The sequence below is a fragment of the Heteronotia binoei genome, chromosome 6 (assembly GCF_032191835.1).
Source record: "Heteronotia binoei isolate CCM8104 ecotype False Entrance Well chromosome 6, APGP_CSIRO_Hbin_v1, whole genome shotgun sequence".
NCBI classification, from domain to species: domain Eukaryota; kingdom Metazoa; phylum Chordata; class Lepidosauria; order Squamata; family Gekkonidae; genus Heteronotia; species Heteronotia binoei.
Genome location: NC_083228.1, coordinates 673,328 through 699,721, shown reverse-complemented (window position 1 = coordinate 699,721; position 26,394 = coordinate 673,328). Strand labels below are relative to the sequence as shown.

The window sequence follows — 26,394 nt, the reverse complement described above, 5'->3', positions numbered from 1 at the left end:
ATGAAGACCTTTTGGCCAAATGATTTTATATGAAATGTTCTAACTCTTTCTCAACCTTTGCCTTATTTTCTATTCTTCTTTGCTTCTAACCTCTAATGAGGAGACTACTGTGGAGCTCAAATTCTTTTACAAAGGTCTAGATTTCAGTGCTTAAAAATCCTGATACACACAGAACATGGTGACAGAGAGGCAATTCTTTTACTGTACTACCAGAAAAAGAAAGTGATGTGGTGAGTATTCAGTACAACAAGTTTCTTTAGGGATTCTGTCAAAGGCTGTTCCAAAAAACAAGAGGAAGAATGTGGTGAGACTTCATGGTGATAATTTTAAACTTTACAAAGTCACAGCTAGACACACCAGGATAATATATAACTGGATAACCTCCATGCTCAAAATGCTCCATATGGGTTCTCAGTAATTTCTGCTACAGGCCCCTGAGGCATGCCAGCACGACTGGCTCACCATTCATACTGGTAATCAGGATACTATAAATATGTAGAAGAAGATCAACATCCATCTGCTTATGGATGACCGGCCCGTCTGTGCCTCACAAAATCTGGACCGGGCATTACAGGCTGTGGCTGGGTGGCTCAAGCAGAGCGGGCTGCGGCTAAATCCGGCGAAGACAGAGGTCCTTTGCTTGGGCCGTCGGGGTCTGGGAAGGGAAATACCCCTCCCGTTTTTTGATGGTGCGCCGCTGACGGCGGCGGACAGGGTCAAGAGCCTGGGGGTACTATTGGAGCCTTCTCTAAAGATGGAGGCTCAGATAGCAGCCGCTGCCAAGTCCGCGTTCTTTCACCTTAGACGGGCAAGGCAGTTGGCCCCCTTCCTGGAGCGCGACCATCTAGCAACAGTGATCCATGCTACGGTCACCTCGAGGTTGGACTACTGCAATGCCCTCTACATGGGGCTGCCCCTGTGCCGAACCCGGAAATTGCAGCTGGTGCAGAACGCCGCCGCCCGGTTGTTATTGGGGCTCCCAAGGTGGGAGCACATTCAGCCGGGACTTCGGGCTCTGCACTGGCTACCAATACCTTACCGAGTTCGGTACAAGGTGCTGGTTATTACCTTTAAAGCCCTATATGGCCTAGGACCTGCCTACCTGAGGGACCGTCTCTTCCCACACGTTCCCCAGCGAGCACTGAGATCGGGAACTCAAAACCTCCTGGTTGTCCCCGGGCCAAAGGAAGCCCGTTTGAAAGCTACAAGGGATAGGGCCTTCTCCGTAATGGCCCCATCTTGGTGGAACCAGCTGCCGGAAGAGGTAAGGGCCCTGCGGGACCTTACCCAATTCCGCAGGGCCTGTAAGACAGCCCTCTTCCGGCTGGCCCACAGCTAACCGGCATCGAACATCGAACACTGAACACCGAAATACTGAATTTGAAATCGAATTTGAATCGAGTGTAGCTTTAAGACCGCTGTATGATTTTAATGTTTATGTATATAATAATTGTTTAGATTTTTAACTATAAATTATGAAATGTTAATTTAATGCTTAATTTTATATTTTATGTTAGTTTTACATGTTGTAAGCCGCCCTGAGCCACCTAGTGGGAAGGGCGGGATATAAATAATAATAATTAAAAAAAAGATGCTAAGAAATGGAGAAAACAGTGCTAGGAAGTAATTTCAATTGTAGGCCATGCATTTGTACAACTCCTATTGGGGGAATCTTTGCAAGCTATTCTGAGCACTAACCCTTAAGTGGGATCTTTGGTCCTACAGGCTCATTTTTCCATGCAGAGGTTTGCTTCATTTCACCTCCTAGGCATGGCTTCCTTGGTGTGGAAGAGGTGGCTTGTGGCTGAACCAGACCCTTGGTCCATCAAGGTCTGTTTCCTCAGACTGGCAGCAGATCTCTAAATTCTCAGGCAGAGATCTTTCACATCACCTACTACTTGGATCCTGTAACTGGAGACGTCAGAGAGTGAACCTGGGATCTTCTGCATGCCAAGCAGAGGCTTTATCACTGAATCACAGCTCCAATCCCAAATCACATCCTTCTATCTAGTGCTACTCTTTTCTGGCAGGTAGACTGTGGTGCTTCCTGAATCCTTTTTTGCATTGATAGATGTATAATCCAACATGTCCTCAATCCTATTTTCAGACTTTGTACTGAACATCCAGTCAGGTGAAGAGTTCTGTGGTTTTTTTAAAGTTTACACATTGGGTTTGAAATGCTATTGTTGATTCTAACACTACACAACTTTTTGTTGCTCTGGACTGACAAGATGGCCCACAATCTGTGTTGGAAGAGGCAGCTTAGAGCACCACAGGATGCAGAAGACATCAACTTGTGAGCCCCTCCCCCCCACTCTTTAGTGGAGACCAGCTTTCTGCCACCTTCCATTTGCTTCTCTTCCACTATACATAACAATTTATAAGTTGCCATATTATAACTTTTCCCCTCATAAAATAGTATGTGTGTAAAGAGGACAGCCATAACCTCCCTGCACTTGATAGAAGGGAGTGCCACCTAAGCATCGGTGAAAAAAAAGAAGTCTTTTCAGAAAACAGTTCAAAACTGATCAACAGGGCAGAAGTAAAATGCCAGAGAGGCAGTTTTCATTGTTAAAGCCCTCGAAGCTTCTCCTGTGGGGAAATTCTTGTACTCCAGCAGGCTCCTCTAGGGATGGAAGACTGCAGGTGCTGCTTTCCCGACAAATGAAATCTAAGACCCAGATAGGATGAGAGAGACTCTGCAGACATCTCAAGTCCACTGACTCATTCCTTGTACGTAAGAGACCCCATGGGTTGCCGTCTAGCTGGTTTGCAAATCATTTATTTTAAGTATATCTTGGGCTGGGAATCAGCCCAAAGGAAGACAAGATTAATTTTTCCGCCTGTGCCATCCAAGACACTGAATATTCAAGCCCTTCTTATTCGGGATTGATTTGAATCGAGAATTAATTGGCAGGTCTGGGACAAAATCACACCCTCAACCAGGAGTCCCAGCTTTTCTAAGTCTGCGGCACCTTTGTAAGTCTGACGTGGCATGGTGGGTGCACCACTAAATGGCTGGCGTGGGAGGCAGAGCTAGCCACAAAACAGGTGCCACAGTAAAGAGAGACCCTTGTGCTGTGGACGTGGCTGCTGCCAAAGGACCTTTTTTAAAAAAGCCAGAAGCCTTGCTGGGCAAAAGCCCACCCACTTTCTAAAAGGTGTTGGCAGGAGCCATGGTGCCCACAGGCATTGTGCCCTGCAACCACTTCCAAGCACAGTGTCCTCACCTGTGGGTGGTGAAGGGAGGCTGCTGGCAGCCAGGGACTCTGACAGTGGTGGAGGGTAGCTCATCCCTGCTGGACAACTGAGAGGCAATGGAGAGAAAAGCATAGTGGGCTGGCCCTGTGTGGCAGCACTGCCAGCCATGGGGAGCTGGGAAGAAGGCACTGAGGTTGGAGTCAGAAGAGTGGGTCCAGGACGGAATGCTTCAGGGGGTCCCAGAGAGAACGATGGAGCAGGAAGCTCTCTGAGTCCAGAAAGGCTGGCCCCAGGCAAGCTGAACGGCTGCGGCAATGGCGCATCTGGAACCAAAAGAGAAAGCCCAGTTATATGGAGGCATTCCCTTCTGCTATCTTCACACTCTGTCCTGCTTAGGACCTCAAAAGTGCTCACACTGGGCCTGGGGCTCCTTCCCTCTCCCCTAAAACAGTCTTGACCCCCGTGGCCTCATATGATTTGACAAATGTCACATTTCCCCTGCACTTCACTCTGCCCTCCCTTGACTTTGCTGGCTACAGAAAACACAAAGAGAAGAGCTCAGGGAACAACACACTGATTTGGCACAACCAGGGCTTTTTCTGAGCAGGAATGCAGTTCTGGTTGGCTTGGTATCAGGGGGTGTGGCCTAACATGCAAATTAGTTCCTGCTGGGCCTGTTGTACTAAAAAACCCCTGGGCACAACTGCAAACATGAGCCAGGTTTTTCTGGCTGCAGAAGCTCATTCTGTGTGCCTGGCAAAGTCTGGTGGGGACAGATTCTGCAGCCAAAAGCTGTGTGTTTGCCATTCCTCTTGGGTTAACTGACACAGCTGCCAAAGCACAACAGCTCTGTTCAAAGGCAGGCCTGGGCACGCTGGTGGCTTCTCTTCCCCCAAGTGACAAGGGCCAGTCTGGGGAGATGCTGGAACCCCCAAGTTACAACAACACCTGGGCCTTTTCAAACGTAGCCCTCAAAACAGGGAACAAGACACATACTTCCTGCAATGCCATACTCACTCGGTCCAGCAGCGGGCACAATGCCAGAGCCATACTGGGAATAAGGTGGGGGCTCTCCTCTGTGGGAGAAAACAGGCACAGTTGGGGCTGCACTGGGCAGAGGCTTCACTGGTGCAGGCGGAGGCATGTAGGGTGAAGGCACAGGTGGCTGAGCGAGGGCTGGTGGGGTGAATGGCAGTTGGCTGGGACCCAGCTGGAAAAGGAAGGGGCAAAGGGTGAGGTGAACACTCAGTGGGCATGGCTGGCTCAGAGCTGAGAAGCCACTGATTGCTTCCTTCTGCTCAAAAACACATCACACTCCTTGGATAGCACGCCCTTAAATCTCCTCCCATGGTATGCAGTTAATGGCCTCATTCTAATTGCAGGACCTTGAAAGAGTCCTGCATTGTAGCTTTTTGCCACTACCTCCCCAAATGGCTTGTACTGCAAGCTTCTCTCCCCCCCACCCCCAAATCTACTCAGAGTGTCTGTTGCTCTCCAGGTGTAATGTTTCCCTTTGGCTTTGGCTGTGGGTTCCCAGGTTAAAGGACTCACTTAGGTACCTGTTCTCAGGTCCACTAGGAAGGAAGGAAGGAAGGAAGGAAGGAAGGAAGGAAGGAAGGAAGGAAGGAAGGAAGGAAGGAAGGAAGGAAGGAAAGAAAGAAAGAAAGAAAGAAAGAAAGAAAGAAAGAAAGAAAGAAAGAAAGAAAGAAAGAAAGAAAGAAAGAAAGAAAGAAAGAAAGAAAGAAAGAAAGAAAGAAAGAAAGAAAGAAAGAAAGAAAGAAAGAATCTGCCAATTGGTGTTTCTGTAAATCTAGGTGAATCACAAAAGGATGGGTATTTCCTAGTTGTGGTCCACCTAATTTGTAATATCTTAAAAAAGATAGATAGACAGACAGACAGATAGATAGATATTGGATTTATATCCTGCCCTATACTATGAATCTCAGAGCAGTCAATCTCCTTTACCTCACCGCCCACCCCCTGCACAGCAGACACCCTGTGAGGTGGGTGGGGCTGAGAGAGTTTTTATGACAGCTGCCCTTTCAAGGACAACTCCTACAAAAGCTATGGCTGACCCAAGACCATTCTAGCAGGTGCAAGTAGAGCAGTAGGGAATCAAACCCGGTTCTCCGAGATAAGAGTCCGTGCACTTAACCACTACTCCAAACTGGCTCACCAAGCTAGCTCAAAACATCAATCATTTGCAACAAGACAGCTGAAGCTGTTGGTTTTTGGAGTTAACATACATAACTGGAAATTGAAACAAATGCTTCACCCAACAGGAACAAGCTAAATCATACAGATATTAGAGGGGGAGCAGACTGTTCCATTACATATAAAAATGCAGAATGAATTTCCCATTAAGATCTCTGGGCAGACACAGACTACTCTGGGAATGGAAAAAACCACTCCAAACTTTCTTTGCAACTTTTTCTGTGTTTCAATGGAGCCCAGAGAAGCTACAGACGAGGGAGGCAGCCCTGTCTTCTGCTTCCTGCAGCTTGATCTTGAAAAGGTGAGGACAAGGAGGGGAGGGAGTTCTGCGCATGCGTCACGTAGGACAGACGCCTCATACAACCCCTCCAAGTTAACAGAGATAAAACTTAATTACAACCAAAATAGAGACAAGATAAACAAGAGAAAAAAACGGAATGAAAGTATAAGGCTCGAAGAGCAGCAGCGTGCTGGTGTGGTGGGTTAATTTGTTTTGAAATCATTTTTTAAAAATTCTCAAGACTGAGACACACTGGAGATAATGGCAAAGAAGGAGATAAAGGAAATGGCGGAACTTTTAGCCAACATGGAGAAAAATATCAGAGATGATATAAAAGACAGACAGTAGAAGCCTTATCTGAGCAAGTAATAAATATTCGGTCACTTGCTGACAAAGTCTTTCTTGAATCAAACTTTTCAAAGGTTGCAGTCATTCTATGAAGGAGAATTATTGATAGTAGGAGATTTTAATACTGGTATTAAGGGAAACAAGTATTTGAAATTTAAAAAATGGAAACTTAGAGAAGTATATGAATTCTCGCAAAAGGAAAAACAACCTACTTATTTCTCTAAAAAGTTTTAAAAATTCTCTTACATAGACTATATTTTAATAAAAGAATCCAATGAGACAAAAATTACTAAAATAGAAACAGAACCAATATGGATCTCAGGTCATGCACCAAATTTTATGGAAATTGAATTAGAAGAGGAAAGGAAGATTAAAAGATGGAGATTCAATCCTAAGTGTTTTTTTTCATCAGGAAGATAAAGAAGATTTGTTTAAAGGGGTGGAAAATTATTTTAGGGAAAACAGACAATCTGCAGAAGACGAGATAATATGGGATGCTGCAAAGGCAGTTATTAGAGGAATTTGTATATCTATAGAAGTTCAGCTTAACAGGAAAATAAATATTAAGAGAGAGGAAAGGCTGAAAGAGCTATTAGAACGTCAGAGGAGGTTACAAAAGAAATATGAAAAACACACTCAGGAAAAACTGACTAAGCTGAAAAAGGAATTGCAGGAACTGGATCTAATAGCCATGTGGAAAAGAGACATAATAGTGAAAAATGAATACCAAAGGTCCAATATAAATACAATGAAAAGATTGGCATATTATTTAAAAAGCAGAAGAGAAAAACAAAGAATAGGGTCAATGAAGAATGAAAAAGGTGAGAAAATATATAAGGATAATCAGATAAAGGAGGTCTTTGCTAAATATTATCAAAATTTATTTAAAGCAGAAGAAAGTAAACAATTTGATGAAATTATAAGAAACAAAGTTAGTCAGGATGAATTAATGGAATTAATTGAGGATGTCACACAACAAGAAATATTAAATGTTATAACAAACTTTGAAATGCCAGGTCCATTAACAATAAGACCTCTGCCCTGCGGGAGTTCCTGTCCGAACAGGATATGGACCTGGCTTGCGTGACCGAGAACTGGGTGCGTGAGGGGGAGACGGTAGCTCTCTCCCAGACGGTCCCCCCGGGATACTCGGTCTTTCACCAGTCACGGACTAGCGGGGGGGTGGGGGGTGGAGGGGTGGCACTACTCATACAAGAGGCTTACTCCTGTAGGGCTCTTCCGGCTCCAGAGATTCCGGGCATTGAATGTGTTGGCCTGATGTGGGATGTTGGGGAGGGGTTGGCGATCTGGCTGGTGTACCGACTGCCTAATGCACCGGCCGGCGCCTTACCATCCCTGGTGGAGGCCGCGGCAGGCTGGGCGTTGGAGTGCCCAAGGCTCTTGGTCTTGGGTGACTTCAATGTCCATGCCGACGACGCGGCCTCCAGCTAGGCGATGGACCTGGTGTCATCCATGGCGACACTAGGACTCTCCCAGGTTGTTACAACGCCCACTCATCAGGCGGGACACATATTAGACCTGGTCTTCGCGGCCGGAATATCAGTGACCGATATTGCAATGGAAGCAGTACCATGGTCGGATCACTTTGCCTTTAAGGCTCGTATGGATGTGTCACCCAAAACCTGTTTAGGCAGAGAGCGTATTTTAGCTCACCCGCGGAGTCTGATGGACCCAGAACGGTTCCTAATGGCCCTACGGGACACCTGGCCCACTGGCGATTCCCTGGATGATCTGGTAGAGTCCTGGAACGATGGGCTCTCCAAGGCCATCGAGGAGATCGCACCCAGGCGCCCTCTACGCCCCCGCTCGAAGCCGTCGCCCTCGTTTAACCGGGAGCTGCGGCAACTAAAGCGGGGACTCAGACAACTGGAGAGGCAATGGCGGTGTACTCGAGACGAAGTGACCCGAACATCTTATAGAGAGAGTTTGAAGGCCTATGAGATGGCAATCAAATCCGCAAAGAAAGCATTCTTTGCAGCTAAGATTGCGTCCGCAACTTCGCGCCCGGCACAACTGTTCGATATAATTCGAGGACTTACAACGCTGCTGCAAGGCAGACCAAATTCTATTAAATTGGAAATAGGCTGCGAGGCTTTTGCGAAATTTTTTGCGGATAAAATCGCATCACTCCGCCCCGACCCCCCTGCCAGTTTTAAGACAGTTAGTGAAACCGAGGCCCCGAGCCTGTCTTCAGATCATATTCTGGATGGTTTTAGCCCCCTCAGCCTGGAGGAAGTTGACAGGATTCTCTTATCTGCTCGCCCAACAATTTGTAAATTGGACCCATGCCCTTCCTGGCTTATTAAATCTTGCCAGAGGGACCTTAGATATCCTGTACGGGATATCATAAATAGATCCCTGATGGAAGGGCATTTTCCAACGCCGCTCAAAGAGGCTGTGGTCCGTCCCCTCCTAAAAAAAACATCTTTAGACCCGGCCCAATTGGCACATTACCGGTCGGTCTCAAAACTGCCCTTTTTGGGCAAACTTATTGAGAGGGCAGTGGCGATGCAGTTACAGACTTTCCTGGAGGACGCTTCCATCCTTGACCCATTTCAGTCCGGCTTTCACCCAGATCATGGGACGGAGACGGTGTTGGTTGCCCTAGTAGATGACCTTCAACGGCATCTGGATCGGGGTGGCTCGGCGGTGCTGATGTTGTTAGACCTGTCGGCTGCGTTCGACACGGTCGACCATCAGCTACTGACGTGCCGCCTCGCCGACGCGGGGATTCAGGGGTTGGCCTTACAGTGGCTTTCCTCTTTCCTTGAAGGTCGGGGACAAAGGGTCGCAATTGGGGGGGAGCTATCCCGGAGGTGCACACTCGATTGTGGTGTGCCCCAAGGGGTGGTTCTCTCCCCGATGTTATTTAACATCTATATGCGGCCTCTTGCCCGGATTGCCCGAAGGTATGGGCTGGGGTGTCACCAGTACGCTGATGACACCCAGCTCTATCTACTGATGGACGGCTGGCCGGTCTGCGCCCTGGAAAACCTCGATCGGGCACTACAGGCCGTGGCTGAGTGGCTCAAACTGAGTGGACTGAGACTAAATCCTGCGAAGACAGAGGTCCTTTGCTTGGGTCGCCGGGGGCCGGGGGGGGGAATCCCCCTACCAGTTTTTGACGGTGCGCCGCTGACGGCGGCGGACAGGGTCAAGAGCCTGGGGGTACTATTGGAGCCTTCTCTAAAGATGGAGGCTCAGATAGCAGCCGCTGCCAAGTCCGCGTTCTTTCACCTTAGACGGGCAAGGCAGTTGGCCCCCTTCCTGGAGCGCGACGACCTAGCAACAGTGATCCATGCTACGGTCACCTCGAGGTTGGACTACTGCAATGCCCTCTACATGGGGCTGCCCCTGTCCCGAACTCGGAAATTGCAGCTGGTGCAGAATGCCGCGGCCCGGCTGTTATTGGGTCTCCCAAAATGGGGACACATTCGGTCGGGTCTTCGGACCCTGCACTGGCTTCCAGTGATATACCGAGTTCGGTACAAGGTGCTGGTCATTACCTTTAAAGCCCTATATGGCCTGGGACCTGCCTACCTGAAGGACCGTCTCTCCCCACATGTTCCCCAGAGAGTACTGAGGTCGGGAACCCAAAATCTTCTCACTATCCCTGGGCCAAAAGAAGCCCGCTTAAAATCCACTAGAGATAGGGCTTTCTCTGTTATGGCCCCTACATGGTGCAACCAGCTGCCGGAGGAGGTGAGGGCCCTGTGGGACCTTGTTCAGTTCCGCAGGGCCTGTAAGACGACCCTCTTCCAGCTAGCCTACACCTAGCGGAGATGAGAAACTCAATGTAGCTTGCCAGACTCCTGTTATATATATTTTTGGAATGTTTACTGGTTTTTAAGGTTTTAACTGTTTTAAATGTTTAACTGTTTATATATTTAAATATTGTTTAATTTTATGTTTGACTAATTGTTGGGAGACGCCCTGAGCCACTTGTGGGAAGGGCGGGATACAAATCATAAATAAATAAATAAATAATAAAAACAGGAAGTCACCAGGATTAGATGGGTTTACAGCAGAATTGGTGGGAAATTTGATAGCCCCGGAATTACAAAGGTCGTTTAATAAAATTTTGAATGAAGGAAAAGCCCCAGACTCCTGGAGGAAGACAGAGATTAATACAATCCAAAAATAACAAAGAGATCCAGAGGATCCAAATTCTTAGAGATCAATGTTCGGCAAACCAAGATTATAAAATTTTTGCAAAGGTTCCAGCAAATAGATTAAAGAAGGTATTACCAAAGTTAATAGGAGAGGACCAATATGGATTCGTGAAAGAGAGGTATATAAGGCATCCTATCAGAAATGTGATAAATGCTTTTTACCATGGGAATAATAAGAAAAAATTGCCTTATTAAAACTGGATATATATAAAGCTTTTGATACTTTAAATCAAGAGAAGGAAAACTCTAACATCAAACCCGGGCAGATAGAGCTCGTTAATGTAACACCTACCACCTGGAGGACTCGCTGCTGGCGTCCCGGCTTACTGGGCCATGGCAGATGACCCCAAGGTGAAAGGGTGGAGCCAGTACTGCGCACACTGTGCTTCACCTAAAAATTCCTCTGTGCAGGCCTGAAGGGCATATCCACATCCACAACCCACAACACACCAAGTCCTGCAGCGATGGGCAAGGGGCGAAACGGCAGGTGGAAGATGCCACTGGAAGCCGCAGTCCCAATCCTGCATGTAGGCGGTTCAGGGTATTGGTCACCTGATGCTGACCCGGAGACGAAAGCATTTTTCGGCAGCACCCTGAACGACCAAGCAGCCTTATCTAGGGACAGCACTGCTTGCTCCACACGGAGAGGGGCCTAGAAAAGGTGGCCTAAACAAAGCTCGTCTCCCCCACCCCAGTTGGCTAGCTGCGGTCAACGGGCATCCTTACTTGCGGTCAAAAAATAACAACAAAGAAAAGGCATGCACCTGCCTCACAAAGTGTGCAAAGACTAAAGCTTGCGTGTTGGAACATCAGAACCATGCTTGACACAGTAGACAGTGGTAGCCCTGAACGACGCTCTGCTCTAGTTGCCCACGAACTTCTCAGGTTGAATATCGACATAGCAGCTCTCAGTGAGGTCCGTTTCCCTGAGGAAGGTAGTCTTCGAGAACATGGTGCTGGCTATACCCTCTACTGGTTGGGTAAGTCAAAGGCTGAGAGCCGCCTTTCTGGCGTTGGCTTCATGGTCAGGAACTCCATTGCCTCCAAACTCAAAAACCTGCCAACAGGTCACTCAGATCGCATCATGTCCATGCGCCTCCCACTTCAAAACAAGCAGCATGCAACACTCTTCAGTGTGTATGCCCCAACCCTTCAAGCAGATCCTGCAGAAAATAACAAGTTCTATGCTGATCTACGCAACCTCGTACGGAAGACCCCTATAGAGGACAAGGTGATCATCCTTGGCGACTTCAATGCCAGAGTAGGTAAAGACTCAGAAGCCTGGAAAGGAGTACTTGGCAAACACGGCATTGGCAACTGCAATGATAACGGGCGCCTCCTGCTAGAATTCTGCATGGAGCACCAGCTCACCATCACCAACACTATCTTTCAGCAGAAGAACAGCCTGAAGACAACCTGGATGCACCCACGGTCCAAGCACTGACACCTTATCAACTACATTCTGGTGCGCCAGAGAGACCTTCGAGATGTCTTACACACTCGAGTAATGCCCAGTGCGGAATGTCATACGGATCATCGTCTTGTACGCTGCAATCTCCGTCTTCACTTTAAACCCACACCCAGGAGAGGAGGTATCCCTCGGAGGAAGCTTCAGGTTGGCAGCCTTCAGTCAGCCAAAGTTAAAGCTGCCTTCCAGGCAAAACTCCAGTCAAGAATTGAGGACCCCAGTTGCCCCACAGACCCTTCTCCAGAAGCACTCTGGGAACACCTAAAACTACCATCCTGTCGATCTCTGAAGAAGTCCTCGGGTTCTCCACAAGGAAGAACAAGGACTGGTTTGACGAGAACAATCAAGAGATCCAAGAATTACTAGCGAAAAAGAGATCTGCCTACCAAGCACATCTTGCTCAGCCCTCCTGTCCCAGGAAAAAAGCAATCTTTCGCGCTGCATGTAGCAACCTCCAGCGCAAGCTTCGAGACATTCAGAACGAGTGGTGGACCAAGCTTGCAGAGAGAACCCAGCTGTGTGCAGAAACTGGTGATTTAAGAGGGTTCTACGAAGCCCTGAAGGCAGTATATGGCCCATCATATCAGGCTCAGAGTCCCTTGCGTAGTGCAGACGGCCAAGTGCTCCTCACAGACAAGGCATCCATACTGAACTGGTGGTCGGAGTATTTTCAGGTTCTCTTCAGTGCCAACCACGTAGTTCAAGATTCAGCAATCCACCTCACTCCCCTTCAACCAGTGAAAATAGAGTTGGATGAGATCTCCACCCTAGAAGAGACTGTTAAAGCCATCAAGCAACTGAAAAGTGGCAAGGCAGCGGGAGTTGATGGAATCCCACCAGAGATCTGGAAGCATAGGGGCACAGTACTACATAGCACACTTCACAAAGTACTTGTCACCTGCTGGGAACAAGGCAAACTACCACAGGACTTTCGCGATGTAATCATCATCACTCTACACAAGAACAAAGGGGAAAAGTCAGACTGCTCCAACTACCGGGGGATAACCCTGCTCTCCATCGCAGGCAAAATCCTTGCCAGAATACTCCTGAACAGACTGGTGCCCACCATTGCAGAAGAACTCCTCCCAGAGAGCCAGTGCGGCTTCAGAGCTAACAGGAGCACCACTGACATGGTATTTGTTCTCAGGCAGCTCCAAGAGAAATGCAGGGAACAGAACAAGGGTCTATATGTGACTTTTGTCGACCTTACCAAAGCTTTCGATACCGTTAGCAGGAAAGGCCTGTGGCAAATCTTGGAACGTTTAGGATGTCCCCCAAGGTTCCTCAGCATGATCATCCAGCTACATGAAGACCAGCGAGGCCAAGAAGACACTGCAACGACCTCTCGGAGCCCTTCCCAATAGGCACAGGTGTAAAGCAAGGCTGCGTTCTCGTGCCAACTCTCTTTACGATCTTCTTTAGCATGATGCTTCAAAGAGCCGCAGTAGATCTAGATGATGACAATGGTGTCTACATCCGCTATCGCACCGATGGCAGCCTGTTCAACCTGAGGCGACTAAAGGCTCACTCCAAGACAATGGAAAAACCTATCCGAGAGCTACTGTTTGCTGATGATGCTGCACTCGTCTCCCACTCGGTATCAGCTCTGCAGCATATGACATCCTGCTTTGCAGAGGCTGCCAAGCTATTCGGCCTAGAAGTTAGTCTGAAGAAGACAGAAGTTCTCCACCAGCCTGCACCCCAGGAAGATTATCACCCTCCCTGCATCACTGTGGGTGAATCAGTTCTGAAGACAGTCCAGCAGTTCAGCTACCTGGGGTGCATCATCTCCTCAGATGCCAAGATCAACAAGGAGATTGACAACAGGCTGGCAAAGGCAAACAGTGCATTTGGCCGACTGCACAAAAGAGTGTGGAGCAACAAACATCTGAAAAAAGGCACAAAGATCAATGTTTACAAAGCGGTTGTGATGACAACCCTCATCTACGGCTCCGAATCGTGGGTTTTATACCGTCATCACCTGCGACTCCTTGAGCGCTTTCATCAGCGCTGCCTTTGCACCATCCTCAACATCCACTGGAGTGACTTTGTGACCAACACTGAAGTCCTCAAGAGGGTGGAGGTTACAAGCATCGAGGCACTGCTGTTGAAGACGCAGCTGCGCTGGGCAGGGCATATTTCTAGGATGGAAAACCACCGCCTTCCCAAGATTGCTCTGTATGGCGAACTTTCCACCGGCCATCGAAATAGAGGGGCACCAAAGAAGAGGTACAAGGACTCCTTGAAGAAATCCCTTGGCACCTGTCGCATCAACCATCACCAGTGGTCTGACCTAGCCTCAGATCGCAAAGCATGGAGGCATACCATCCACCAGGCTGTCTCTTCCTTTGAGAACGCACGCATAGCTGGTCTTGAGGACAAAAGGAGATTGAGGAAGAATCGTACTGCTACAGCACCAACCCCAAATCAGACTTTTCCCTGCAGCCACTGTGGCTGGATCTGTCTGTCCCGCATTGGTCTTGTCAGCCACCAGCGAGCCTGCAGCAGACGTGGACTACTGTACCCTTTTTAAATCTTCGTTCGCGAAGTCAAGCCGAGAGAGAGAGAGAGACTTTAAATCATGTTTAAAGACATAAATTTGGTTTTGAGGGGACAGTTGTGAATGCAATAAATATATAAAAATGGGAAAGCAGTGGTTAAAAATAAATGAAGGACATACTAAGGAAGTTATGGATGGGAAAGCAGTGGTTAAAAATAAATGAAGGACATACTTACGAAATTAAGCAAGGTTGCCCCCTATCACCGATGCTTTTTGTCATGGCTATGGAATCTCTGGCTGATAGAATTAGGAACAGTAGTAGAATACAGGGATATAAGGTAGGGAAAGAGAAAATTAAGCTGAATTTATTTGCAGATGATATATTATTAGTTGAGAACCCCCTAGAGGCTATGAAAGAATTAATAATAATTTTGGAAGATTTTAAAGAATGTTCAGGACTGGGAGTAAACATTGAGAAATCAGAAATAATGTTCAGTAAAGTAGATATAAGGGAACAAAAAGAATAGCAAAGTTAACAGGCATGAAATTAGGAGTTAAAAAGTTGAAATATTTAGGGGCAATTATAACAAGGGATGTTAAGAAGTTAATGACATTAAATTATAAAATAGTTTGGAAAAAAACAGAAGAACTTTAATTCAATGGAAGGACAAGTATATGAGTATATTAGGAAAAATAAAAGCAATTAAAATGTTTATAATACCAAAGCTGATGTATCTGTTTCAGGTACTCCCAGAGTGGGATCCCAAAAAACAACTGACAATATGGGATAAGGTACTTAGAAACTGGGTTTTTGGAAAGACGCAAGCTGGAGTCTCAAAGAATGTGATATATACTTCAAAAGAAGAACTAGGTTGGGGTGTACCACAGTTGGAAGCATATTATGAAGGATTCCAAATAAAAATGTTGATGGAACTGGATGGAAATAACAGAGATAAATGGGCAAGATGGGAAGATAGTACAAATAAAGGAGAAGGAAGATTTGGTATATTTACACAAGAAGTAAAAAGGGACATAAAAAATACAATAGGACCAAGACAAGTGGAACTAAAAATATGGCGAAAAAAGAAGGCAATGTGGATGCCTACAATAAACTGTAGCAAATCCTTAAAGAGATGGGAGTACCAGACCACCTCGCATGTCTCCTGAGAAACCTGTATAAGGGCCAAGAAGCAACTGTCAGAACGGGAAATGGAACAACTGATTGGTTTAGAATAGAAAAAGGAGTTTGACAAGGATGTATATTGTCACCCTGCTTATTTAATTTATATGGAGAGTACATCATGCGGAATGCTGGCCTGGATGAAGCACAAGCTGGAATTAAGATTGCCAGGAAAAACATCAACAACCTCAGATATGCAGATGACACTACTATAATGGCAGAAAGTGAGGAGGAACTAAAGAACCTCTTGCTGAGGGTGAAAGAGGAGAGCACAAAAGTAGGCTTGAAACTCAACATCAAAAAAACTAAGATCATGGCATCCGGTTGCATCACAGCTTGGCAAATAAAAGGGGAAGACATGGAAGTAGTGACAGACTTCACATTTCTGGGATCCAAGATCACTGCAGATGGTGACTGTAGCCATGAAATTAAAAGACATTTGCTCCTTGGGAGGACAGCTATGGTGAACCTGGGCAGTATAATAAAAAGTAGAGACATCAGCCTGCCAACAAAAGTCCGTATAGTCAGAGCAATGGTATTCCCAGTAGTAATGTATGGCTGTGAGAGATGGACCATAAGGAAGGCTGAGCGCAGAAGAATAGATGCTTTTGAGCTGTGGTGCTGGAGAAGACTCTTGAGAGTCCCTTGGACTGCAAGAAGATCCAATCAGCCAGTCCTAAGGGAAATCAACCCAGACTGTTCCCTGGAAGGTCAGATGCTGAAGCTGAAATACTTTGGCCACCACAAATTGAGAGAACAAATTGAGTCAAAACAAATTGAGAGAACCTTTTGGGAGAAACTGAAGGAAAATGATATAAGGAAAGTGAAAGATATATGATACCCGGGGTACTTTAAAACCAATGCAAGATTTATTAGTAGGGGGTCAATATTGGTTAGGTGTTAATGGTTTATATAGTATGTTGAAGCAACAGAAATATGCTGGAATATTTAAGGATGATACCCTGATGGAAGAACTACATAGAAGTAGGAAAGATGACAGAAAATTTTTAACAAGATAGATATATAATATTATGAGGGAAGCAAAGATCATATGATAAGTATAATACAGTCAAAGTGGAAGAAAGATGTGGAACTATCAGAACAAGAGATAAATAAAGTAATGAGAAATATTAATGATATAAAACTGGAAAAATTTAGAGAATTAGAAATGAAATTAATTTGGAAATGGTATAGAACACCGGCTCAATTAGCACATATGATTAAGGTGTCAAGATCGAGTAATAACGACTTAAGACTGGGAGATCATGGCCTAAGCAATAGGCCCTGTTAAAATCATAATGGATCCACTGCTGCTAATGTTCTACCTTAGTTGCTCCCCTTCCCCCCTTTTCTTATTTTGATTTGTAACTGGTGTAAAGGAACTAGCCAGCGCCTTCTCAGGGCCTGAGGTGGCAGGAGGCCTTGCATAACAATTCAAGAGCATTTGCTACCCATCGTCTGAGAAAGTATCTAGTAGTTGTATGTGAATGTTTCCTCCTGTAACCCCACCCCCCGTAGGAATGTTTTGAAGTGTACCTTAAAACCCATGTATCAATGTATTGGTTTCATTCTTAGCAAGCTAGAGGCTTGCGCCAGAGTACCAGTTATCAATAAATGGGAACTTAGTATCAACTTTGACTCATTCTTGAATCCGTCGACTTGACATTTTGCTAAGAATCTACTTTGAAGCTTAACCACCCTGGGCACTTTACAGTGAAATGGCTGAAGAGATACCAGAAGGCGGTGAGCTTCCTGACGCCATTCCCTGGCCCGTCCTGGACGCCCGGAGAGTAGCGGCATCTCCTCCACAGTTCCAGCAGCTGCTCATCACCCCGAGGCAGTGGCAACCCCAGACCTCCACCAGCACCATGGATGAGGCCCCGGCTAGACGCGAAGCCAGCCTGACCCGACACATGCGAAGGCTGCGAATGGCGAACGCGGAAGAGCCCAATCCAGAACCCATGGAGCCGGGGGAGATTGACACTATCGTAGCGGCCCCGTTACACGAGGAGTGCCCGCAACCAGACGAGGGAGAACTGGGGGCAACGGCCCCAAGGGCCGAGGAGGACGAAACAGCCAGGGAGTTTCGAGCCATGGTCCGCAAGGAAGTGGAGAGCGTGGTCAAGGGACTGAAGACGGAGATGCAGGCCATAACCAACTGCATGGCAGGAGAGATCACGAGAGAGATCTCTCGCTCTCTAAGGCTGCCTGCGCCCAGAAGGATTACTCAACCCCCCCCACACACATCCGGCAGCCACCAGCACCAGCGATTCCCATGCCAGCGGCAACGGTCGTGGCCCCAGCACCACCTGCAGCACCCTCCTGCTCCTTGCGATGGAGGGAGAGGAAGGGAGCTTGACGCTACCTTCGACGGGGACCCGGACGAGGTTGAATACCTTACAATCCAGGCGAACAGCTATATGCAGTACTGGGGAAATACCTTCGAAACTGAAAGGGGCGGCCAAAAGGTGGTGCGTAAGCCTGTACGAAGCAATGAGCCTGGAACTGGACTATGTAGCAACGTTCCTACAGGCTCTGTTGGCCCAGTATGAAGACCCCCTCCAGGAGACCCGGGCGCTGGCGGCCCTGCGCAACACGCAACAGGGGCAGAAGTCGATCCAGGAGTATGCTGCGGACTTCCGAGCCAATGCAGCCAAGGTGCGAGGGTGGAGTGAGCTGATGAAGATCGAGCATTTCACCCGGGGGCTGAATGCGGGCATATTGGATCGGGCCCTCACCCAAGCCCGACCTACCACGTTGGTCGGTTGGATCCAGCTAGCGGGTGAGGTTGAGACCAATATGAAACGCGTCGCCCTGCAACGCCAGCAACTGAGTGGAAAAGGGGGACGGGACCCGAAAGCAACCCCAAAAGCAGAGGTGAAGAAGCCGGCCGGTGGGGGTCAACCAAGCAGGACCCGCAAGTGCTTTCGGTGTGGAGACTCAGGGCACCTGGCAAGCAGCTGCACGAACCTGCCGCAAGCACCACCAAGTGCCCCGAAAGAGAGCACTCCCGTCCCAAGGAAGGCTCCCGGCCGCACTAAGGAAGCGGTGAAAAGCAACGTGGCGGCCAGCAAAGAGGAACCGTTCCTGAGCGACGAGCTGGGCGAGTTGGTCTGGATGGAGGAGCCGTCGGGAAATGAGAACGACCTGCTCTGAAGGGTGCCCACCAGCAGGTCGCAGAGGAGCCGGCACCAGTGAGGGTGAGAGTGACTGGATCACTATGTTTTGTACCAGTGAGACTGTTGAACCCCAAACTCAAGAGGTTCTAGCAAGTGAGGGCGTTAATTGACTCGGGGTGCAACAGGGAGTTAATAACGCCTAAGATAGTAGAGGCCTTAGGCCTGACTACCAACCCCCTCCCCTGCCCCATACTGTCACGACCCAGACCTGCAGGCAGCAACGGGCAGCTTCCGTTGCCCTGGCAATCGGCCAGGACGCGGGCTGCCGTCTGTAGTGCTTGCAAAGGGAGCTCAAGCGTTATCTTAACAGTCCTAATTGGTCTTCACCATAAATCAGTCCGGCCGAAGGGAGTAGCAAAGCACGGTGTCAGGAATGCAAAGGGTCAATAACCGGGGAAAGCAAGCCGAATATATCCAAAGTACTTAGCCAAGTCGCAGAGTCAAAGCAGGGTCCAGTGTCCAGTCCAAAAGTCAAGCCGGGTCGGGAACAGACAGGTTTGCTCAGCAGGCAAGAGGGTGCAGGGCGCGGTCACGTCCGAGGGTGATCATTTGTTGCCAGCACAGTTTGTACTGAGGCCAGGATTCCAGATATACTGTGCTGGCTAATTAGCTTGTTAGTATTCTGGGCTCAGATCCCTCCTAGCACGCCTGCGTGCCTCTCTACGCCTGTTCCTGAACTCCAGCCGTCTCCTCTCGCGTAGCCGGTCTCCAGGTGGTGGTGATTCAGGAGGGGATGAGCTAGTGCTTGGTGTAGCCTGATCGGTTCCAGGTGGCCCCTGCTGCTGGCTTGCTCCTTCGGGACTTACGTCCGATGTTGGTAAAGGCATCTGCACAGCAGGGGCTGGGTCTGAAGCAGGCACCTGCTCCGAGTCAGCAGGGGCAGGCATGACACTATCCCCCCCCCCTCAGGCCCCCCCTCATCCAAGCCGCCTGGCTTATCTGGGTAGGCCTCGTGGAATTGCCGGAGCAGGTCAGGGGTATGCAGGTGGGTAGCCGGTTCCCAGGAACGATCCTCGGGAGGGTAGCCTTCCCAGTCCACCAGGTACTGGAGCTGTCCTCGATGCAGCCAGGAGTCTAGGATCTGACGGACCTCGAACTCTTCCTCATCGTTCACCACAACCGGTGGCGGAGGCGGTGGTGGTTCGTCCCTGTTCGGGTCCGGCGTTGCCACTGGTTGGAGGAGGGAACGGTGGAACACTGGGTGGATCCGAAGGTGGGCGGGGAGGCGTAGGCGGAACGCCACTGGGTTGATTTGCACCTCGATGGGGAATGGGCCGATGAAGCGAGCGGTCAGCTTGGCGGATCGGCCAGGAGTCCGGAGGTACCGGGTCGAGAGCCAGACGGAATCCCCGACCTTGAGGGGGGCTCCGCCCTGGCGATGCCGATCTGCGGCCAGTTTGTAGGCGTCTTTGGCGCGTTGGAGCTGGGTGCGCAGGAGATCGTGGAGTGCGTGGAGTTCCTCGATCCGGTTGTCGGCCGCGGGGACATTGGCGGGTGGGCCGAGCGGAGGGAAGAACCGGGGGTGCAGTCCGTAGTTGGCCGCAAACGGTGTGGTTTGCGTGGAGCTGTGTACTGCGTTGTTATACGCGAACTCTGCCAGGGGTAGCAGAGAGGCCCAGTTGTCCTGTTGATAGCTGGTATAACAGCGCAAGTACTGCTCCAGGGTGGCGTTGGTCCGCTCTGTCTGCCCGTCGGTCTGGGGATGGTAGGCGGAAGACAAGTGAAGCTCCGTCCCCAAACCGTGCTGGAAGGCTTGCCAAAAGCGGGAGGTAAATTGCGGGCCCCGATCCGAGATGACCTGCGTGGGCAACCCGTGCAGGCGGAAGACGTGGTTTAGGTATAGCTGGGCAGTTTCCGGCCCTGACGGTACTTTGGCGCAGGGGACGAAGTGGGCCATTTTGGTGAACAGGTCCACCACAACGAAAATGCAGGTATGGCCCTGGGATCGTGGTAGGTCTACGATGAAGTCCATGGACACCACGTCCCAGGGGCCGGCGGGAGTAGGCAGAGGCTGTAGGAGACCGGAGGGCTTGGCCGGTACGCTTTTGGCTCGGCGGCAGACCTCACAAGAAGCCACGTACCGACTAACGTCTGCTCGGACGCGAGGCCACCAGAAGTCTCGGGTTAGTAGGTGAGCTGTCTTGTGTTGCCCGAAGTGGCCAGCCGGGGGTGCATCGTGGGCAAGACGGAGGATGCGGGAACGGAGGGGCCCGGGAGGGACGTACAACTGCTCCCGATGGTAGAGCAGCCCATCCCGGGTGGATAGGTCTCCGGCAGGGTCTTGCTGCGGTTCCTGCAGGTGTTTCTGAGCCCAAGGGTCGGTGTCTTGACTGGCCTGTATCTCCGCCACCAAGGCGGGTGCGGTCAGAGTGGCAGCAAAGACCGAAGGTGGCAGGATGCTTGCCTTGGGGGCTTCGGTAGCACTAGAGGTGCTATAGTCCGGCCGACGGGACAGAGCGTCGGCTTTTTGGTTCTGAGAGTGCGGGACGTAGGCAATGGTAAAGTTGAACCGTGAAAAGAACAGGGACCACCGGATCTGCCGCTGGTTCAGCCGGCGGGTGGTCTGCAAGTGTTCCAAGTTGCGGTGGTCTGTGAAGACTTGGACCGGATGTCTGGTTCCCTCAAGGTGGTGACGCCACACCTCAAAAGCCACCTTGATAGCCAAGAGCTCCCTCTCCCATATGGTGTAGTTGCGTTCGGCGGCGGAGAGCTGCCGGGAGTAGTAGGCGCAGGGTTGCCACGGCTGGCTGGAATCGTCCCGCTGGGAGAGCACGGCTCCGAGGGCCACATTGGAGGCGTCTGCTTCTACCATGAAGGGCAAGCAGGGGTCAGGGTACCGCAGGAGGGGACTTGAGGAAAAACTATGCTTGAGGTGGCGGAAAGCCTGGTCGGCTTCTGGGGTCCACTGAAAGGGCTCCTTAGGTCGGAGGAGTCTGGTCAAGGGCTTGGTCAGGTCGGCGTAGCCTGCGATGAATTGCCTGTAATAATTGGCGAAGCCCAGGAGGCGCTGGACGTCCTTCCGATTTTGCGAGGCCTGCCACTGAAGGATGGCGTCAACTTTCCGCGGATCCATCTGGGTTCCTTGGGGGGAAATGATGTGCCCCAGGAACTCGACGGACTGGAGGTGGAAGGCGCATTTCTCCAGCTTGGCATACAGGCGATGGGCTCGGAGTCGCTGTAGCACCTGGCGGACGTGTTGGACGTGCTCCTGCTCGGAAGTGGAGTAGACTAAAATGTCATCCAGGTAAATGATCAGGAACCGGTCTAGTAGGTCGCGGAACACGTCATTCATGAATCGTTGGAACACGGCAGGGGCATTGGTGAGCCCAAAGGGCATAACCAGGTGTTCGTACTGGCCATACCTGGTGCCAAAGGCGGTCTTCCACTCATCCCCGGCTTTGATACGAACCAAGTTATAGGCCCCTCGAAGGTCGAGCTTGGTGTAGATCGTGGCCCCTTTGACACGGTCGAGGAGCGCTGGGATCAGTGGAAGCGGGTAGCGGTTCCGAATGGTAATCTTGTTGAGGGCTCTGTAGTCGTTGCAGAGCCGCAAGTCCCCAGTCTTCTTTTTGACGAATAGGACAGGTGAGGACAAGGGCGAGGTGGAGGGTCGAATGAACCCTCGGGCCAAGTTCTTTTCCAAGTACTCCCGGAGGGCAGCCAGGTCCGGGTCCGCCATAGGGTAAAGGCGGCCTGCTGGTAGCGGGGCGCCGGGTATCAGGTCGATGGCGCAATCGTAGGGCCGATGTGGGGGAAGCTGGTCTGCTTCCTTCTCGTTGAAGACGTCCGCGAACTCCTGATAGGGAGCTGGTAGTGCGGTGGCGGCCCCCAGGAGGCTGGTGGTGAGTGGGGAGCCAGGTTGATTGGCAGACGGCACAGGAGCCGAGGCGGGTGGTAGCGTGGAGCAGGGCGCGAGGGCACCCGAAAAGCTCAGTTCGCGTTGCACCCAGTCCACACGGGGGTTGTGGGCCTGCAGCCAGGACAGGCCTAGGATGACAGGGAAACGGGGCATGCGGGCCAAGTCAAAGGTCTGTTTCCCTTGGTGCTGCTGGACCCATAAAACGAGTGGTAGAGTCTCGTGGCAGACGGGTCCAGAGCACAGCAGACGGCCATCCACTGCCTCAACCAGTGTAGGAGTCTTCTTTTCCCGGACAGGGACGCCATGCTCCTTGGCAAAGTGGTTGTCCATGTAGCAGCAGGCAGCCCCTGAGTCCAACATGGCATGGACGAAGATCCACCGGTCGTCAGGGAGTTGCAGACGAATCGGGACCAGGAACGGGGTGGGTGGTGGGTGGACGGAGCTGGAGGATCTCAAGAAGTGCCCCAGGTCAGGCGATCCAACTAGACCTGGGGCTGGCCTTTTACCGAGGCAGCGGAGCTTGTGGGGCGCTTCGGTTTGGCCGGACAGGAGCTTGCAAAATGCCCGTCTCCACCACAATACAGGCACAGGTTGTGGGTGCGCCGTCGGTTCTTTTCCTCGGGTGTCAGGCGAGGGCGGGCGACGCCCAGCTGCATGGGTTCTACAGCCGGCGGTAGAGCTGGGGTGCCTGAAACGGGAGCCACCGTGGGAACTCTGGTTGTAGTAGCGCCCCTCTTCTGCCTCTGGCGTCGACCTTGCAGCCGCCCATCGATGCGTAGGCACAACAGGATCAGGTCTTGGAGGGCAGCTGGGCGGTCACTGCGTGCTAGTTCATCCAGGACAGCATCAGAGAGACCCTCAGTATATTGGTCCACCAAGGCAGCTTCATTCCAGGCCAGGTCTTGAGCCAACAACTGGAACTCTGTGGTATAATGAGACACAGAGTTTTGGCCTTGGTGCAAAGCCCGTATCTTGTGATTAGCCGTCTCAGCACGCACAGGGTTGGCATAGGCAGCCGTGAAGTGTGCCTTGAACCGGTTATAGTCTGCTAGCAGCGGTGAGGGCTCGAGTAGCAGAGGAGTGGCCCATTTGGCCGCTGGCCCTTTAAGCAGGCTCAAGATAAAGCAGACTTTGGTCTTGTCTGTAGGGAAGTCGCCCTGCCTTATCTCCATGTACAGTTCACACTGGGCGAGGAAGGCAGGGAACTCCTCCAGGCTTCCAGCAAATTTCTCAGGGACGCTCACCGGGCAGCGAGAGCGGGGAGCGGCGGCAGCAGCCAAGGCCATGGCATTGGACGCAGTCTGTTGCTGGAGAGTAATTACAGCCTGTGTCAGCTGCTGCACCTGGTCTAGGAGCCCCGGCAGGGGGTCCGCGCCTCCTGCCACTGGGTCAGTCATGGGTGTGCCTGGTGAGTTTTGGGTGCTGGCAAGCTGTCACGACCCAGACCTGCAGGCAGCGACGGGCAGCTTCCGTTGCCCTGGCAATCGGCCAGGACGCGAGCTGCCGTCTGTAGTGCTTGCAAAGGGAGCTCAAGCGTTATCTTAACAGTCCTAATTGGTCTTCACCATAAATCAGTCCGGCCGAAGGGAGTAGCAAAGCACGGTGTCAGGAATGCAAAGGGTCAATAACCAGGGAAAGCAAGCCGAATATATCCAAAGTACTTAGCCAAGTCGCAGAGTCAAAGCAGGGTCCAGTGTCCAGTCCAAAAGTCAAGCCGGGTCGGGAACAGACAGGTTTGCTCAGCAGGCAAGAGGGTGCAGGGCGCGGTCACGTCCGAGGGTGATCATTTGTTGCCAGCACAGTTTGTACTGAGGCCAGGATTCCAGATATACTGTGCTGGCTAATTAGCTTGTTAGTATTCTGGGCTCAGATCCCTCCTAGCACGCCTGCGTGCCTCTCTACACCTGTTCCCGAACTCCAGCCGTCTCCTCTCGCGTAGCCGGTCTCCAGGTGGTGGTGATTCAGGAGGGGATGAGCTAGTGCTTGGTGTAGCCTGATCGGTTCCAGGTGGCCCCTGCTGCTGGCTTGCTCCTTCGGGACTTACGTCCGATGTTGGTAAAGGCATCTGCACAGCAGGGGCTGGGTCTGAAGCAGGCACCTGCTCCGAGTCAGCAGGGGCAGGCATGACACATACAGTTCAAGCAGATGGATGGCTCAGTGATGCGGGGGGAGCCCTGTGCTTCAGAGACTCAATTTCTGCTGATGGGGATTGAGGAGCATTGGGAGCAGGAGTCTTTTGTAACTGCTTGTTCAGGTGCAGCCCTCAAAGTGCAGGTTTCCCAGTACCTGTGGAGACAGGAATTTCCAGTGCAGGCTTCTCCTTAAGCAGGTCATCAAAGAAATGTACAGATGAAGTGGCCTTTCCTGTGGAGTTTTCCCGGCCCTGTAGAAGGAAAGGAAGGCACAGACAGGTTACCAGTTGGCAGAGGTGATTCTCACAGGTGCACCAGGGGCAGCTTCAGCTGATGACCACGAGGAACTGAGACCAAGCAATATGGCTCTTTTGTGCACCACTGCACACTTCTGTCTCAGACCCTCCGGAATGGTTCCATGGAATGATGGATGGTCACTCTAAAGAACCTACAGTGGCCAAATCACATCCCCCCTATTCGTTTCTATTGTAAACAAGCAAGAGGGGCCCAGGGAGGGGTTGTGGCTCAGCAGAAGTGCATCTGCTTGGCATGCAACAGGTACCAGGTTCAATCCCCAGCAGCACTCCCAGTAAAAAGGCCTTGTAGTGGGTGATATGAAAGACCTCAGCCTGGGACCTCGGAGAGTTGACTGGACCTACTTTGACAGACTGAGGGTCTGATGCAGAATAAGGTAGGTTTCTGTGTGTTCATCAGTTATTAGGCAGGAAACCCACACACACCTGAATAGCTTGTGTGGCTTGCCCGAGGTCATCAGCTTCAGGAGGAGGCTGTTTGTCCAAAACTCCGTTCCCCAAGTATGAGGCAATCTAGAAAGAAGGAACAGGCCACTTTGGCAGTGACCTCCCATGCAGAAGACAACAAATGTGCATAGCATCACAGCCTTGGGAGGCACTTCAACTGGAATTCTGCATGTTCTCAACCCTGCAAGGTAGGCTAGCAGGACAGACTGTGACTGGCCCAAGCCCACGTCGTAAGCTTCATGGCAGAGTGGGAAACCTGGCTGTTCCAATCTTGCCTTTGCTGCTCTTCCCATGGGCCAGCCAGTCTTTCAAAAGGAGAAAAGGTTCTTATACGCTGCTTTTTTCTGCCCTAAGGAGTCTCAAAGTGGTTTACAACTGCCTGACCTTCTTCTCCACACTAGAGGTATTTTGTGAAGTAGGTGGGGTGGAGGCTTCATGTGGAGGAGGAGTAAAGAATCAGATCCGCCTCTCCAGATTAGAGCCCTCTGCTCTTCACCACCACACCTCTCGCTGGCTGGAGGCTACTCACTTTTTTTTGCAAGTCTTCTTTGCTATAGCCCAGCAGCTTCAGCCGTTTGGTCCTACATTCTGGCTCCAAGTTCACCTGGACACCAAAGAATATGCAAGCATGAGAAGATGGATGGGATCAGGCCATAAAATGTGTGTGCAAGGAGGTTTAAGTACCACAAACAGACCAAGATGTGCTCTGCTCTTCCCTCTGGGGGATGTGGCTCAGAAGCCATCAGCAGCTCAGAAGATAGTTCTGTTCAGTAAACATGGAATCACTTCAGGACTATAAAAAGTAGCTCTTGAAATTACAATGAAGTGCAGTGCATAACAACAAAAGGGGAACCACCTGTTGCAGTGGCAGGACAGCCACTCTCTGGAACACAGGGAACAAAGACGGGGAACAGCTCAATACCCACCTGCTAATTTCCTTCTTCCACCTTGTTTCAAGACTGACCAGGAAGCAGATTTATGCATGCAGCAGCACAAAGTACAACTAATGTTATTCTTTAGCGAGGGTTTGCAAACCCTGGTTGAAAACCAACTATAACAAGGTTGGTTTGACCATAGTT

The 26,394-nt window shown here is 50.4% G+C and overlaps 1 protein-coding gene across 1 annotated transcript in view; it reads right to left on the bottom strand.

Moving 5' to 3' along the window:
• SEC31B (SEC31 homolog B, COPII coat complex component) overlaps positions 1-26,394 on the bottom strand; it is an 82,974-nt gene that overhangs the window by 10,393 nt on the left and 46,187 nt on the right. The window contains exons 11-18 of the mRNA XM_060240953.1: positions 25,845-25,919; positions 25,295-25,381; positions 24,709-24,805; positions 19,603-19,733; positions 18,355-18,497; positions 17,240-17,513; positions 4,219-4,411; positions 3,231-3,524 (exon numbers count right to left, since the gene is read on the bottom strand). Of these exons, the coding sequence (XP_060096936.1) occupies positions 3,231-3,524; positions 4,219-4,411; positions 17,240-17,513; positions 18,355-18,497; positions 19,603-19,733; positions 24,709-24,805; positions 25,295-25,381; positions 25,845-25,919 (1,294 nt within the window). The remainder of the gene's footprint in view (positions 1-3,230; positions 3,525-4,218; positions 4,412-17,239; positions 17,514-18,354; positions 18,498-19,602; positions 19,734-24,708; positions 24,806-25,294; positions 25,382-25,844; positions 25,920-26,394) is intronic.